General features: G+C 53.2%; 2 protein-coding genes across 5 annotated transcripts in view; one reads left to right on the forward strand and one right to left on the reverse strand.

Moving 5' to 3' along the window:
• Nucleotides 1–12,337, forward strand: part of CHADL (chondroadherin like) — a 13,003-nt gene continuing 666 nt past the window's right edge. Inside the window, exons 1-4 of one of the 2 annotated variants that reach the window (XM_053979031.1) lie at nt 1–3,992; nt 4,085–5,746; nt 6,442–6,608; nt 6,948–7,184. In XM_053979031.1, coding sequence (XP_053835006.1) covers nt 3,759–3,992; nt 4,085–5,746; nt 6,442–6,608; nt 6,948–7,173 — 2,289 coding nt within the window. In that variant the 5' untranslated portion in view covers nt 1–3,758 and the 3' untranslated portion in view covers nt 7,174–7,184. The other variant, XM_053979030.1, reaches the window with a different exon arrangement.
• The window catches only part of L3MBTL2 (L3MBTL histone methyl-lysine binding protein 2), a 22,316-nt gene continuing 17,622 nt past the window's right edge, over nt 7,644–12,337 (reverse strand). For all 3 annotated transcript variants that reach the window (XM_053979034.1, XM_053979032.1, XM_053979033.1), the window contains 2 exons: nt 11,856–11,978; nt 7,644–11,040 (listed from right to left, as the gene is read on the reverse strand). In XM_053979034.1, the coding sequence (XP_053835009.1) occupies nt 10,931–11,040; nt 11,856–11,978 (233 nt within the window). In that variant the 3' untranslated portion in view covers nt 7,644–10,930. The remainder of the gene's footprint in view (nt 11,041–11,855; nt 11,979–12,337) is intronic.

The raw sequence follows: 12,337 nt of genomic DNA on the forward strand, positions 1-12,337 counted from the left end.
TGCCCTGTCAGCAGGGCCGGGCCTTTTGCCCGGCCCCGGCAGCTTTCTGCCAGCTGCTGGCCCCTGGCCAGCGTGACCCCCTGTACTCGGGGCACGTCACACCCCTTGTCCCCGTGCCAGCCCGAGGGCCTCAGCGCCTCGAGGCCCCTGTGCCTTGCCCGCAGGGCTGCAGGGGCAGGTCGGATGCTTTCCTCTCCCACTCAGCGGTAGGGATGGCTCCCTAGAGCAGGTTGACTGCACAGAACTTGCTCCCTCTTCTGGGACTGTCCTGCCCTCCCTCCCCTGCCTTCCCCTTAGTTGGTGTGAGTGAGCAAGTGCGCTTGTCCCCCTTTAGCCCCCCTTTAGCAATAGAGCAGGGTAGCCTCAACTTCCCAGGAGGGAAAGAGGAGCTCTGTGCGATCACAGGGGAGGTTCCTCAACACGCACAGGTGGGGGACGTGTCTGGCCTTGCCCCTGCCGTCTTGAGGATGGCGCGGAGCTGCTTAGCGGTAGCGTGGGCACCGTGACCTGCCTGTAGCCAGGGCCTGGGTCTGCACCTATGCTGGCGGTCCTGCTGGTGACCTGCCTGTGTGCCAGCCCTGTACTCGGGGCACGTGTCACGACCTTGTGGAGCCCTTTGTCCCCAGCATCAGCCCCTGGTCCCTGTAAGCAGGGCTGGGGAGTCTGCTTTAGCCAGGTGACGGGAACAAGCGCTCCCAGGCCCTTGCCAGGGCGCAGGTTGAATAAGTGCTGTGCCGCAGGGCGCAGTCCTGCCTTTGGCACGGCTTCGGGCTGGTGCCTTGTTGAGGAGGCTCCTGAGGGGCTCCTGCAGCAACACGGCTGTGTTGCCGTGCTGCTGTGGCTGGGCCCTGGTCGGCCCCAAAGCGGGGCGCAGGCCAGGGCTTATGCTCCGTGGCACTTGTTGGGGGGTGCTGGGCCGCGGGGGACGGCCCCATAAAGTGAGGCTGTGTGCGTCCCCCGCCCTCGGCGGGCAGTTGGAGGGACCCCCTGTAACCAGGCAGGTATCCCTGGCTGCGGCCTTTCAGTGGCGTGGGGTCAGGAGTCATGGGGCCGGGCGTGTGCCCCCTCTGTCCTTGGGGCTGGGGTCCCGGCCCCTCGGCTTTAGGCCGTGAGCCTGACTGTAGAGTCTCGTTCCTGTTGCCCTGGGGAAAGGCCGAGCTCTGTGGCTCCCTGGGTGTGGACCAGCCTGTAAGCAGGCTGCGGGTCTGGGAGCCTTTGTGCTCCCTTCAGCTGGCAGCCAGCGTGGAGTGGCTGCCCCGTTAGTGGGGAGTGCCCTGCAACTGGAGAGAAGGAACCTGCGTAGGCCTTGGGGGCCAGGGCCGCCCTGTAAGTCAGGGCCTGTGCTCTGGATTCCCGGGCACTTTGCAGTCCAGGCAGCGGCCTGAGCCCCCTGTAAGCAGGGGTGCAGCCTCTTGGCCGCTGCTTTGTGTATGCCCAACTTCATTTGCCCAGAGGGCCTGGCTCCCCGCACCGCACGGGACTGCCCTTGGCGTGCTCCGATGTAGAACGACAAGGTAAGTGTAGCAGCTTGGAGTTGAAGTTGGTGTAGCTGGGTGGTGTGTGGCTTGCTGCTTGAGGACTTGTTGTGAGGCACACTCAGGTGTGACCCAACAGGTTGCGGTTCCCTTCAGGCACAGGAGCTGGAGCTTCTCAGGCCTGAGTTTGTCGTGGTCCTTTGGCAGAAGCCATGGGGCAACGAGATAATTGACCAAGAGCAGGTGTAGCTTCAAACTCCAGTGTTGAACAGTGACTTAAGAGCAGCTGTGATTTGTCAGGTCTCGGAAGATGCCATTGTCTCTACTGGGACATACTGGTTCTGGCTCTTGAGATCGCTGCATGGAGGCAACCACTCTTCGTTCTCTCTGATGGGGCATGGGACATTAAGGTTGCAGATTTGTACTTCCACTCTGGGTACTGTCCAGCCCACCCTGTTCCTCTCTTTGTGGATTTTCCATGATCCACTGTTGCCAGAAGCGCCCTTCCCTGGGCTTTCAATAGACTGTACAGCAAAACTTCCCTGGTGGTGGCCTGGGCTCTGCTGGAGATCCATGGAGAAGGTAAGGTCTTGTACCAGGCACTGAATGTCCTATCTTGCTCTGCCCCGGTCTCATCCCAGCTTCCTATTTTGCTCATTTACCCAGCAATGACCTCACCTGCTTCAGTTTCTACCATGGCTGCTGCATAGGAGAAGGGCTTTAAGTGGAACGAGATACTAGTATCACATCTTCCAATATTTTTGTATGTTTGCAGATCTGTTCTCTTCCCTGGGAGAGTAAAACTACAGTCTGGGAGGAAAATTAATGCTTCCATGTCCTTCTCTAAGCCGATGATATGTCGTGCAGGCAATGCCAATCCAGCCTCTACTTAACAAGCAAAAAAGCAAAATGGGGGGAGTGGAGGGCTGTAAATGTGGCAGGACTGGTCAGCTGCCTCTCCTTTTGCTCAGGCTTACCACTGCCATTGCAATTAGTCTTTGATTTTGGCTGGATGTCATGTTTCTGCCCTGTAGCTCCTGTGACTAACACAGTCTGGAAAGTGAAGGCAGAGCCCTGGAAACAGTGAATGCAAACCCCACATGGGCTTTGCCGGGTTGGTGCTCCCCGTGAATCAAGGAGGCGGTAATGTCTGGGTTGCTGCCTTCTCTCCAGGGATGGCTTACCCTTCCTCCCCCCGTGCTTTTCCTCCTCCCACGTTTGTGGCTCTGCCCGGTGAGAGCTGCTGGGAAAGTAACACAATGGGGCCCATTCAGTTCTCACTTCTGCAAGGAGAGCAAACATTGGTTCAGGAGCTCGGCAGCTGCTAGACAGGGCAGAGGACACTTTCCTCTCTTCAACACATCTTGAAGTCCAGGTACTCCATACTCTGGGTGTGAGGGTGGGAGTGATGGCATGATGCTTAGCATGTGGCAGTGCTCCAGGCACAGCATGGGGACTGAGTTTAGGGACATTACATTTGTGGCATTAGGCATTCAGGAGAGGGCTGCCCAGTGTGTCTGTGTGTGGGCTGCAGCAGGATTAGATGGGGTGACAGCAGGAGAGCACTGTTGGTGTATGGGACCAGAGGGGATGATGAGCTACAGTGGGCATGGGGCTGTGCACTACAGTGTCTCCACAAACTGAAGCCTTGCAGACTTTACTGATGGTATCTCAGAGCTTAGCAGTATGTATTGGTCATATCTGCAGCCTGCTGCCTCCTCTCTGTTTCTCCCAGCCTTGCCTCTCTCTGATACCTTCACTCCAGGGGCTCACTCCTGCCCAGCCAAAACCAACCTCTCCTTCCTGTAGCTAAACAGTGGAGTTCTATTCCAAACACTGCTATGAATAGCTTAGGAGGGAAGCAGGGAGCTTGCAGGGTGGGAGGCAGATGACCAGGATGGTGGAGACATGGGACATTTGCCATTTAAAGAAGGGTAGCAGCTCAGAAGCCTGTGATCACATTCTCTGTATGGCTACACCTGCTTGCCTTACAAAAAGAATTGTAGGAGAGATATTGTTAGCTCGCACAGACCAAGGCAATCATAAGTTAGTGATATTTGAAGAAAATGCAGGAGTGGAGTGGGTGTCTGTTTCAAGGCAGCTCCTTGTGAGTGACTTCGTATCTGAGACCTTCACTTTTCATTCCAAGAATTCCTCCTCTCTTTTTTCCAATCTTCCTCCTTTATAACTTGTGAAATCATAGTGTGAGAGCAAGAGAAAATGAGACCTGAGCCACTAGGTGACAGCAGCAGCCCTCTTGGCACATAGGGTTCCAAGCAGGCAATGCTGTTTGCGGATGCATGGGAGCCTTGCCTCTCTCCTGGCCTTACATCTGTCTCTCCCCAGCCACAGGTGCCCTCCAATATGGGGCCATCCTGGGGGCTCCTCCTGCTTGCAGTGGCCTTGGGGGCAACGGCTGCCACCCGCTGCCCTGCACCCTGTGTCTGCGATAACCTCCGTGCCCATGTCCTCTGTCTCAATGGGAGCCTGACTGCCATTCCTGACACCATCCCAGAGGTGGGGAAGGGGAAGAAAGGTCAAGGGATGGGGAGAGAAGATAGGTATGGCAGCCCTTGGGTAATTCGGTGTTTTATTTGTGTGACTGACAGCTCACCAGAAAACTAGACCTTCGGGGCAACAGTTTCATGGTCATCCCAGCAGGAGCCTTCCTTGCTACCCCCTACCTGACACACTTAGACCTGCAGCGTTGCAAGGTGGAGAGGCTGGAGGAAGGGGCTTTCCGGGGTCTGGGGAGGCTTGTCTACCTCAACCTGGCCTCCAATGGTATAGCCCTCCTCTACCAGGAGTCCCTGGATGGCCTCTTCTCCCTCCAGCAGCTCATTCTGGAGGGGAATCGCATTGAGGAGATACAGCCGGGTGCTTTTGGCCATCTGAGGTCCCTCACTGTCCTCGACCTGAGGGCAAATGCCTTGGTCTACCTCCCAGACATGGTCTTCCAGGGTCTGCAGGTTCTTAGATGGCTCCGGCTGTCTCACAATGCCCTCCATGTGCTGGGCAGTGAGGCCTTTGCTGCTCTGCCTGCCCTGCGCAGGCTGAGCCTGGACCACAATGAGCTGCAGGCACTGCCTGGTGAGGCCCTGGCCAGGTTGGATGGGGCTACCCGGCTAGACCTGGGCCACAACCCCATCACCTACGTGGCTGAGGAAGCCCTGGCCATGGCCTCGCTGAGCCACCTCTTCCTGGACCATGCCTCCCTTCAGGATGTGGCACCCGATGCCTTTGCCCGCAGTCCCCAACTCCGTATTCTGGACCTCCGGGAAAACCAGCTGCAGGGGCTGCCACCCCTGGCCGGGGCAGGGGGGCTGGTAAGGGTCAGCCTGGATGGGAACCCTCTTCTCTGCTCCTGCCTCCTGCGCCCCTTCCACAAGTGGATGACAAGGGCACGAGTGCACGCTGAGGGTGCCTGTACTGCACCCCCTGCTCTCCGTGGCCGGTCCCTCAACTCCCTGAAGTCCCCTGAGATGAGATGCAGTCGCCTCTGGCCACCCCCTAGCCCCACTGCACCACCAGAGCAGCCGAGTTCAGCCAGCAGCAGGCAGTGCCCCCGGGGATGTTTCTGCTCCCCTGATTTCCATCATGGGTCCTGTGAGAATAGGGACCTGCGGGAGATCCCTCGGGACTTCCCTGAGGACACCCGCCTTCTCGACTTGCGCCGAAACCCCTTCAGGACAGTGCCACCAGATGCCTTCCCTGGCCTGAAGGAGCTGGTGTCGCTCCACCTACAGAGGTGCAGCATCAGGGTGCTGCACCCCGGGGCACTACGGGGGCTGGCGAGCCTGGTCTACCTGTACCTCACCGACAACCACCTCTCCACCCTGGTGGCTGCTGCCTTTGAGGGGGCCCCGCAGCTTGCCTACCTCGACCTGGACCACAACGCCTTCACCCATGTCCCTGCAGGCACCTTCCGGCTCTTGCCCAACCTCATCTCCCTCCATCTGCAGCACAATGCCATTGGGGAACTGGTGGAGGGTGACCTGGCTGGAGCCAGGGGGCTCCGCTGGCTCTACCTAGCTGGGAATGCCATCAGGCACATTGCTCCAGCTGCCCTGGCTCCCACCAAGATGCTGGAAAAGCTGCAGCTGGAGGGAAACCTCTTGTCAGAGGTGCCCACAGCAGCCCTGAGGGGCCTGCCTACCCTGAGTGAGTTGAAGCTGTCCCGGAACCCCATCAAGCACATGGGGGACAGTGTCTTCCTGCCAGTGGCCTCCAGCCTGCAGCACCTCTACCTGGACAACATGGGCCTGGAGTGGGTGAGTGTATTATGGGACTCCCAAGGGGCAGTGGCACCACAGGGCATATTACAGGTTACACTGCCCAGGGCTGATGACCCCTATAGGGTCATCCAAACAGATGTCCTTGAATTCCCAAGCCTTCAGGAGATGTTCCATAGCCTGGCCAGATGTTCCATCTGGCTGGGAAGCCAGATTTCTTCAGGCTCAGCTGTAGCATTCCTTTGCTTCAACCTTGCTTCTGGCTCCCTTGGGAGAAGCTTACTCCCTCCAGTCCTGAAACACCCAATTTTATTGGGGTCCAGACCATTCCCTAAATCACCTCCTTCCCCCAGCTCTCTCTTTCTCTTATTACAGGCTGTCCCTGCAGGCCTCTCCACTGCTATTATCCTGAATATTTCCATTCTCTCAAGGAAGTAGTGTTAGCAGCACCCTCATAATAACTGTGTATCTTAACAGCACCCAGGGATCACTCTGAGACCTCCTGCATGTGACCTTCTTTCTAAGAAGACTAACAGGAATCTAATGAGTTCCAAAATGTGATTGAAACTGCTTGAATTAATTAACAGTCCCTCCTGTTTGAAGCAGCTCTTTTGTGGGGCCACCAGCTTCAGGACAGGTTGTCAGGCCCCTCAAGATGATCAGAAGTACAGGGGCAGAGATCTGCTCCCCTGCTTTGATCAGCATGCCCCTGACCTACCCTTCTTCCATGGCAGATTTCCCCCCATGCCTTCACTGGCCTCGGTCCCAAGATCAGAAGCCTCTACCTGGAGAGCAACAAAATGAGTAACATACCTGACATGAGCAACTTCACAGGGTTGGAGATCCTCAACCTGCATGATGTGCCTTTCCACTGTGACTGCCAGCTCCTTCCGCTGAGCAGGTGAGTGCCACAATGGGGGAGCAGCCTCAGGGATCTGCCTGGGGGGGCAGCTGGACCTCCTATGATGAAGGCACAAACTCACAGCACACTGGCCATTTCTGGTGTTTTCCCGTGGTGGCGAGATGTAGCACACATCTGTGTGCAAGGATGGAAGTTGCCTGGGCTTTCTGGGCATAGGGAAAGCAGCCACAAGCTGGGGTGGGCAAATATTGAGATATTCAGAGGTCATCCAGATTACCTGGCCTTACTTTAAAGTGATCATCCACTTATGGGCATAGACTTTTGCCCTTTGAATCACTCTTCCTCATTTCTTTCCCTGATCTTCTACCACATTTCCAGGTGGATCAACAAACTCAACCTCTGCGTAGGGGCCACCTGTGGTTCCCCTCCAGAAGTCCAGGGGCTGAAGGTGAAGCTTTCCACCACTTTCCAAACTTGTCCTGGCCGGGGACAAAGTGAGGCTGCGGAAACCAGTCCTAACAAGACTAAGGCTGCAATCAAGCCCAACAAGAAAAAGAGGTTGGCAAAATCTCCAGCCAGAGGCTTCAGTAAGAGCAGAGCTTAGGGTTTCTTAAAGTGTGTAGGACATGTGCTGGACACAATAGGGCCATACCTACAGTCTGGCTAGAGCAGTTTTTCTAGACTTTTCCCCACCATGGAGATATGAATATTGCCCAAGGTGCACAGGAGAGCCTGATGCCACCAAAACAATGCTGATTTGCCAAAGATGCAGGGTTTGGTTTTGCAGGACACAGAGGCACATTCCATAGAGTCTGCTTTGGTGATGCAAGCAATGAAGCCAGATACTTGCTCCTTCTTTCCAAGGCTTCCACCAGCCATGTGGAAAAGCTGTTATCCGGAAGTTTGGTTTTGTTTTTGAGAGCACTTTCACAGCTGCCAAAATCATAGAAGAACCCAGAGTGGGACTGCAACCAGCTCCACCCAGTAAGGTCCTGCAATGGCACAAATCTTATGCTAGAAAGCTTAAAAATTATTAGTGAAAATGTTGCCTTAATTCCCAGCAGTTCCTCAGGATTAAAACATATGCGCATGGAAGCCTTTTTATTTCCTGCAGAATTCAATCAATGATCCGTAAGTGACCCCATGATAACCAATGTGCTCAACATTCAATCAACTCAATGTGCTCAACAGTCCCCATGACTGCATAGGTTGGGACCCCAGAAGTTTGCTTAAATTGAAAAGGCTCTGAAAGATATATTTACAGATAAAGATACATTTTGACTAACTCTGGATTTTGGTGGCCTGGAAAGCAATATGCAAGCCATGAGCCTCTTCCTGAAGTTGGTCACAGGGCTTTAGGGTACTGATCGTAGACCAAATTTACAGTACAACTGTTAAAAAAATTAAAAACTGAAACCATACTCCAAGTCCTCTGCAATACTGGGTTCAAAAGCAAGAAATTACAGAAGCAGACACATAGTACAGATGAATATCTGGTTTTGAGGCCGGTGCCATGGAGAAGGTCTTGGCTTTTGTGACAATGGTGTGTGCTTTAATGATTGTAACATGTTAGATGGATGGGATCCACCTGTCTATAAAGGGTAAAAGAATCTGGCAGCAGCCTGCCTGGTTTGCTGAGATGGGCCTTAAACTAAAGAACTCTGTGTAGGTGAGGTCCAAAATCCCGTGGCTTCCTCTGGGTAGTACATTACACCAATCAGTGCAGTGAAAGATGTTCCTTGAAAGATGTCTCTCACAGTAAGCATCAAAGAGCTACCACCGAAGGTGTTTATGGCTGTGGGTGAATCCTCCTAAACTCCTTCTTGGGTAATCCAATTGCTTGATTAAACCAGATGTGAGTGGGACAATTTCAGGTTCTTCCATGGAAAGCTGTGGGATGGTATGAAAAGGTTAGAAGGACAGGGTGGTAGTGAGTCCCTCTGCAGGTGACTTGAACAGGTAGCAGATACAGGGGAGCACACTCGGGAGTCTTACAGAGGTGAGCCAGGGACTCCTGAGGTAAAAGAAGCCAACAGGCATACCAGCAGGGAAAGCCAACAGGCATACCAGCAGGGAAATATCTCAAAGGAATTAAGGGCTGTTCCTCTGGGAACAGTAGCATGTCCCTGGGATGGTCCATGTTCCTCTGGGAAGGTGATGCAGCCAACAGCCTGACCAAGGTGCCTTTACACCGAAGCACACAGAATGGGCAACAAACCAAGGAGGGGCTGGATGCCACCGTGCTGCTGGAAAGTTATGATCCTGTTGCCATTACTGAAACTTGGTGGGACAAATTGTGTGACTGGAGCGTGACTATCAATGGCTATGAGCTGTTCAGAAGAGACACAAAGGAGGGAGAGGTGGAGGGGCTGCCCTCTATGTCAAGAGGTGCTTTGAGTGTGAAGAGCTGTCTCTGAAGAACAGCCATGAGCAGCTTGAAAGACTGTGGGTAAAAATCAGACACTGAGGCAACAAAAGGAACCTTGCGGCCGGGGTCCGCTACAGCTGCCTGACCAAGGGGAGCCTATTGACGAAGCCTTCTTGCCCCAGTTAGAGGAGGCATCGTGCTCACAGGCTCCAGTCCTGGTGGGGGACTTCAGTCACTTTGACATCTACTGGGAAAGTACCACAGTAAACTGCAGGCAATCCAGGAGACTCCTGCATGGAAGATAGCTTCTTGAGCCAGGTGGACTTCTGTAAATCTTTTGACACAGTCCCCCACAACTATTCCCTCCCAACTGGAGTGATGGATTCCATGGGTGGACTGTTTGGTGGATTAGGAATTGTTTTGATGGTTGCCTGCAGAGGGTCCCAGTGGGCATCAGTGACCAGTGTCCCTCAGGGGTCTGTACTGGGACCAGTGCTTTTTAATGTCTTCATTACTGACACACACAAGAGCATCAGGTGCACCCTTAGCAAGTTTGGAGATAGCACCAAGCTGATTGGTGCTCTTCATTCACCTGAAGGATGGGATGCCAGCCATAGGGATCTGAACAGACTCAAAAGTGAGCACACGGAAATCTCAAGAGGTTTAATGAGACTGAGTGCAAGGTGCTGCACCTGGGTTGGGACAACCCCGGTATCAACACAAGCTGGGGGATGAAGGGCTCAATAGCAGTCCTGCCAAGGACTTGGGGATACAGGTGGATGAGAGGCTGGACATGATCCAGCAATCTGCACTCACAGCACAGAAAGACAATCAAGCATCAAGAGATGAGTGAAAGCATCAAAAGCAGCATGGCCAGCAGAATGAGGGAGGGGATTCTCCCCCTCAGATCTGGTGAGACCCCCACCTGCAGTGCTGCATCCAGCTCTGGGGTCTTCTGCACAAAAAAGGACAGACCTGTTGGAACAAGTCCAGAGGAAGCCACCAAAATGATTAAAGGGATGGAGCACCTCTCCTATGAGGAAATGCTGATAGAATTGGGATTGTTCACTCTAGAAAAGAGAAGGCTTCACGGTAACCTAACTAGAGTCTCCTGATACCTGAAGGGACCATACAGGCAATTGCAAATGAGACAAGACCATCTACCAGAGCACATGGTGACAGCACAAGGAGGAATGGGTTCAAACTGAAAGACAGTAGTTTTAGATTATGTATTAGGAGAAAATTCTTTACTGTGAGGGTGGTGATGCACTGGAACAGGTTGCCCAGAAAAGTTGTGGATTCTTCATCCCTGGAAGTATTCAAGGCCAGGTCGGATGGGACTCTGGGCAACCTGGTCTAGGGGAAGGTGTCCCTGCCCACAGCAGGGGTATTGAAACTAGATGAGCTCCTTGAGATGTTTATGGTCCTCTTCCAACCCAAACCATTCTATGATTTTATGAAAAAAGGTCTCATTTCTTCAGCAGGCATCATCATCTCTTTTTGTTTCTCCACCTCTCTCCACTCTTCCTGTCCTGATTTTCTTGGGGGTCACAGCACTTAGACCAGAGAGCACAGCACCGAAGTCCTACAGGGGCAGCTCCTTTCCTGATGTGTCCTGCACTCATCATGTCGACGGCAGCTTGTCCCCTCCAGCCAAAGCTAAGAACCCAAATTAGCCTTTTGTGCTCTAGCAGCCTCTTTCCCTGTTTCGAGTTCCTGATCCAAAAAGTGCCTTTAAAATCAGGCATGCACAACTACCACCCTGGTCATGCTCCGCAGCATGCCTGCAGTCTTTTTGCTGTTTCCTAGGGCTTAATATTACATGTCTGGGGGAAATTTTCTTGCACAGCAGGAGAGCAGAGTTGCGATGCCACAGGGTGGCCTGCTTTAAAAAAGGAAGGCCCTTTTTTTTGTCCTCTGTTTCCCTTTGCCAAGACCTTCCCTAAAGAGCCACAGGGTAAAGCTGTTGTGGAAAGCTGCAGAATGCTCCAGATCAGTCTGTGTCCTCCTGCTTTATGCTGCTGATGGGAACGGGAAGCTCTGTCTCTCCAAATTCTGCATCTGAAGGGTCAATGGTTTCTTCTTTCACCCGCACAGCAATGACTAGCAAGAAACAGAAAGAGAGAGGGAAAAATAAGTAAATAAAATGTTGACTAGCATTACCTGCAGCACCTCCAAACCAGGTCTGTCCATGCAGGTACTCAAAATGCCCCAGGCCTGGGGCCAGCCCACTTCTGGAGGGTACCTCACCACAGGGAGCCCTGTCATGCCACTGCAAATCTATCCATGGTCATAACAGCAATCAGGATGGGACTAAACCCTGGCAGCATTCAGCTGCTGGCTCCCAAGAACAACTCCTAAGGGAGGAAAAGTGGATGTCCTCCATTTTCAGTCTGCCTGGGTTCACACAGGAGAACTTAAATGAACAGGAGGGACCTTCATGACTCTCCAATCCCCATGTGCACACGACACCTCACCCACCCCTCCTTCTCTCTACCCACTAGGGTTGGCAAGTGACCCAGCTGCTCTTCTGTTGGGACCACAGCATGAGAGGCTGTGTTCACATGCTGCAACAGCCCTTACGGGGATTGGGATGTGATAGCCACCTCTGACATATCCACTTTGTCTCTCTTCCCTGACCTCACACAACCAGACCACTCAGCAGGGCAGCCAGGCTCTCAGCAGGCATTACCAGCATTGAGATTTTGAGCAGTACTGGTCCCACCAAGCCTTCTTGGGAGGCAAACCTTTCCAGGGAAAGCAAACATATGCTTTCTTCTACTCTCTGGAGTGTCTCTGGAGAAGTACAGGAGGATGTTTGACATGCTGCTGCCTTTTCCTGTCTGGAGGCGCCCATGACTTCCTGGCCAAGAGGGTGTATGGATGTGGCTGCAGGGTAGAATAACTCATTCCCTTACTCTCATCAGGTGCTGGCTCTGGCAAAGTCTGGCTGGCAGCTTTTGCTTCTCGTTTTGAATTCATGGCAGAAGGCTTCTTGACAGTCTGCTTGACACTGCGGGCTTTGGCAGGTAACTTTTTTCCTTAACAAAGAGATAACAGAGTATGAGCAAAAGTGTATTTCTTTTCCCCTGGAAAATCAGCAACCCTGCTCCTCTGAGAAACCACAGGCCAGAGACCAGCACAACTGAACAGAAAGCTATGTGGTCATTAGCTGCCAACTGGTTATGCAACAGAAATGGCCTACTGGAGAAAAATTCTATAGTCATCATCTCAAAATATGCTCCTTTATGTTCTCCTTCATTAAAGGCAAGGCACTTCAGCATCTGTTTAACTTCCAGGGAGCAGGTCCTTTTGGAATCAGCGTGGAATCAGCTTTGCTTACCTGTCTGAGTCTAGTCCTAGGCAATGAGCATATTTGCTGCAAGGCGCAGACATTGTG

Source organism: Vidua macroura, chromosome 5 (genome assembly GCF_024509145.1).
Source record: "Vidua macroura isolate BioBank_ID:100142 chromosome 5, ASM2450914v1, whole genome shotgun sequence".
NCBI classification, from domain to species: domain Eukaryota; kingdom Metazoa; phylum Chordata; class Aves; order Passeriformes; family Viduidae; genus Vidua; species Vidua macroura.